General features: G+C 43.1%; 1 protein-coding gene across 1 annotated transcript; it reads right to left on the reverse strand.

Moving 5' to 3' along the window:
• Positions 1-566: 566 nt before the first annotated feature.
• Positions 567-3,270, reverse strand: LOC139197154 (uncharacterized). Its single transcript, XM_070823894.1, has 3 exons — positions 2,058-3,270; positions 1,496-1,971; positions 567-1,415 (listed from the first exon to the last, which is right to left on the reverse strand). The coding sequence occupies exons 1-3, from the start codon at positions 3,046-3,048 to the stop codon at positions 762-764; spliced, it is 2,121 nt and encodes a 706-aa protein (XP_070679995.1). The 5' UTR covers positions 3,049-3,270; the 3' UTR covers positions 567-761.
• Between the last annotated feature and the right edge of the window lie 518 nt (positions 3,271-3,788).

Raw genomic sequence — 3,788 nt, forward strand, 5'->3', positions numbered from 1 at the left:
ACATTCCGAGTCCAGAACTACATTCAAAGTGAAAATGACAAACAACTCACCCTCAACTTGGATTTAGTCGAGGAACACAGAAACCAAGCTCACTTGAGGAATGTCGCCTACAAGCAGCGCATCTCCAACTATTATGACTCTAGGGTCAAGCCTCGTTCTTTCAAAATAGGAGACTGGGTCTTAAAGAAAAGATTACTCTGCGACAGAGTCCCGAGTGAAGGCACACTTAGTCCAAACTGGGATGGACCGTATGAAGTCATTGGCATCAGTCGCCCTGGCTCTTACACACTTAGAAGCTCCGATGGCAAGACCCTTGGCCATCCATGGAACGCTGATCACTTGAAGTACTACTACAAATAGACTCACGATGTACAAGTGTTGAGCTATAGCCGTTCGGCATCCTATGTAATGAAGGCCATTTGGCAATGAATTCAATAAAGAGGTAATTTAGCCAACTCAGCCCTCACTCTTTTACATTCCTAGCAAGGGAACACTCAAGTGTTGAAACCTCAAAGCAGATATATCCAACACGAAACAAAATCTAAGTATGTGTCGACAAGACTATACAAAGAAAGGAACAACCAAACAATGGCTTATATCCAAACAATAGATCTATTCATACATAGCCAAACATGCATTAATAATAGTGCAAACACTCATAAACACCTAAAATCCAAAACTCTCAAGCTTATAACATGGGCACATGTTATACACACATCAGACTACTACATCCAGAATACATGCAGATAGTAAAGACACTGCTATTCATTCTCATCTGAAGCCGAACCCCTGGCAGTATCACTCCGCGTCCTACCATCATCCTCTGCATCCCCAAGATCCTTTTCACCATGCTGAGTCTGTGCATCAGCATTACCTTCATTATCAGACTCATCTTCGCTGCTAGGATCAACAGCAAGGACAAATGTCTCGCCCTTTCGATGATGCTCATCTATATCTTCGTGGTATTTTCGAAGAATGCTCCCATCATCATAACGATCAAGGACGGCCATCCATTTCCTTTTTTCAAAGCGAGCTTCTTGAGCACAGTAGGGTTTAATAGCAAGATGAAAGGTCGAAGAACTTAAGTATTCTTGCACAGCAGCCTCCCTTTCAGTTGGAATGCTCTTCTCCAGTTCAGAAATCTCAACTAAGGCACCATCCAATTCTCCCCTAACCTTGGATACCTCCAAGGTAGCCACCTCCAACTGTTTTTTAGTTGCCTCAAACAATTTCTTAAGCCTTAGGTTCTCACCATTTCGCCTTTTCAAGCTCTCCATGGTTTCGTCCTTCAGTTGGAGAGCCTGAGTCAAAAGTCCCTTATTCCTTCGGGCCTCGTCCACAAGCTGCTTATTCTCCTTCAGTTTTGCCTTGTACCGCTCAACCTCTTGCAGTCTGTCGTGATACTCGGCCATGACCTGCATGGCAAGACGATCAACACTACCTAAATAATGATAATAAAGAGGAAAAAGTAAGGAAATGACAAAGTAACACTCACATATGAAGACAGCTTCAACATCCGGTCGCAATCCGATTCATCCTTAGCTAAGGGCTCTCCGAGCTCATCGAAGGCGAATCGACGCCCTGCCAAGCAATTGTTGATATCCCCAAAATCCTTTGGCCGCGTGGCAACCCTCAAGTCCTTCCACGGGACACTGCCAGCTCTTTCCTTGCCTTTCCCCTCATGGCGGGAACCAGGATCACTTTCCTGGACAGTGTGCTCCATAGTAAGAGGAGGAGGCAACAGTCGGCTCCCTTCTCCTGCAACTACGGCAGCAGCATTTTCAACGGCCTCGACTCCAGTCTTCCTAAAGGCAGGCCCCTTAAGGACCTCATCTTGGGACTTAGGTCTAACGGATGGTTCCCCTCGGAACTTATGAATTTTCTTATGCGGTAGGATGTCTTCCGAAGGAACTAACACTGGTGCTTTCCTTTTATGGGTGCTAGTCCCTGTTTTCTTGCTTACCTTCTCCACTGCATAAGGAAAATCAAAATAAGAAATACAACTTTCCAAATAAAGTAAGGAAAAGAGCAAAGTTTACATGAAGGATACAACTTACTCGATCGTCCCTGGCTCTCGGAAACTAAGGGTTGGAAACCGTACCGACGAAATAAGGGTCGTAGTTTGCTTAAGTGTCTATCCTCTTTGGGCACCCTCAACACCTTCTCTATGTCAGATAGCTCCTGCCCAAACAGTTTGATGGTGTCCCGCGTCACTACATGAAGCAAAGTGTTAGAAGCAAGAAAAGACCACAACAAATAGCAAATAGTACGAACGGTTGATACGTTACAACCTACAGTCTGGAAGTGAGTAAGCACACGTCGCTCAGGCGTGACACCCTTATCATACTCCCAATCATTATACAGAAAGCACCAACGGTTTTTCCATGTGTAGTATGCCTTTTTCTTACCATACACAATACGCTCTCTCTCACTCCGACATGCACACTCGGCATAACCAGTGCATGATTTTGCTGGGCGCATCTTGTAACAGTAACGCCACTGATGGAAGGAAGGCTCACACAACCCACACTCCATCCAAATGATATAAAATCCAATCAAAGTATCCCAGAAACCAGGATTGAGTTGCCCAGGTGCATATCCGATCAAAGATAACATCTTTTGCAACCACGGATGTAAAGGTAGTCTCACCCCTAAAGTCAGTAATATCTGGGTGTAGAACATAACATGACCCTGGGGAGGCTCAGAAGGCCATTCTTCATCATGTACCAAACGTATCCCTACACTACGAGGGATATTACATGACTGCCTTAGCGCCTCAACCTGCTTCTCATTATCTAACAAGTTATTCTTTAGATGGTCTGCTGTGAACTCAGAGCGAACTATGGGTATGGCATCAAAAACAACCCCCTCACCCAACGCCATGGAGGAAGAACTAGCAATAGCTAAAGTTTGACGGTTGGGAAGATCATCCAATGTTTCTCTAGTACCGGACTCTAACAAAGACCCTGAAGACTCCGACATTGCAGACTCAGACTTAGAGCTAAAGCTAGAAGAGCCCTCATCACTAGAACTTCCAGGCTCTGACATCTACAATAAGAAGAAACAAATTCTATCACTACATGCATGATCAAAACATAAGGAAGTTCCTATATTACCCACATGAAGATGGTGCAAAGCGATGCCGGAACCCTTCTCAATCAGAAAGCAATCCGTCTTCCACAGTCACTACAAAACAAGCAAATGAAGACCGTGTCAAGCGCCAAAAAAAAAAAAAAAAAAAAAAAAAAAAAAAAAAAAAAAAAAAAAAAACAACAGCTTCATCCAAAAAGCTTCACCCGAAAAGCTTCACCTCCAAAGCTTCACCCACAAAGCTTCACCTAAAAAACTTCACCTCCAAAGCTTCACCCACAAAGCTTCACCTAAAAAACTTCACCCACAAAGCTTCACCCAAAAAACTTCACCCGAAAAGCTTCACTTAAAAAAGCTTCACCTAAAAAAGCTTCACCTAGAAAGCTCCCTCTACATACTTTCACCATCAAAGCTTCACCTACAAAGCTTCAACACAAAACCTTGCTCCAAATAAACAAATTTTGTTCACAAAACCCAAGATGCCCTTGAACTTGTACAAAAACACTTGGGTAAACATAAACATTTTTTGTTTTACACCCACAAGGGCCCAAAATCTTCCATCTTATTTATTCACTTATATATGTTCCCAAACATATTATAATAGATCAAATAATAATTCAAAGTCCAAAATTTAGTTATGGACAAAAATACAAGCAATTCACCAGTACTGAAGTTGCTACAAAAACTGGAATCTTCCC

The sequence above is a fragment of the Malus domestica genome, chromosome 06, assembly GCF_042453785.1.
Source record: "Malus domestica chromosome 06, GDT2T_hap1".
Classification (NCBI taxonomy): Eukaryota; Viridiplantae; Streptophyta; class Magnoliopsida; order Rosales; family Rosaceae; genus Malus; species Malus domestica.

Coding starts and splice junctions, on each gene's coding strand:
- LOC139197154 (XM_070823894.1), bottom strand. CDS start 3,048: ATGTCAGAGCCTGGAAGTTCTAGTGATGAGGGCTCTTCTAGCTTTAGC. Junction 1,972..2,057: donor CGAGAGCCAGGGACGATCGA/GTAAGTTGTATC, acceptor TTCCTTATGCAG/TGGAGAAGGTAAGCAAGAAA. Junction 1,416..1,495: donor TGTTGAAGCTGTCTTCATAT/GTGAGTGTTACT, acceptor CTTGCCATGCAG/GTCATGGCCGAGTATCACGA.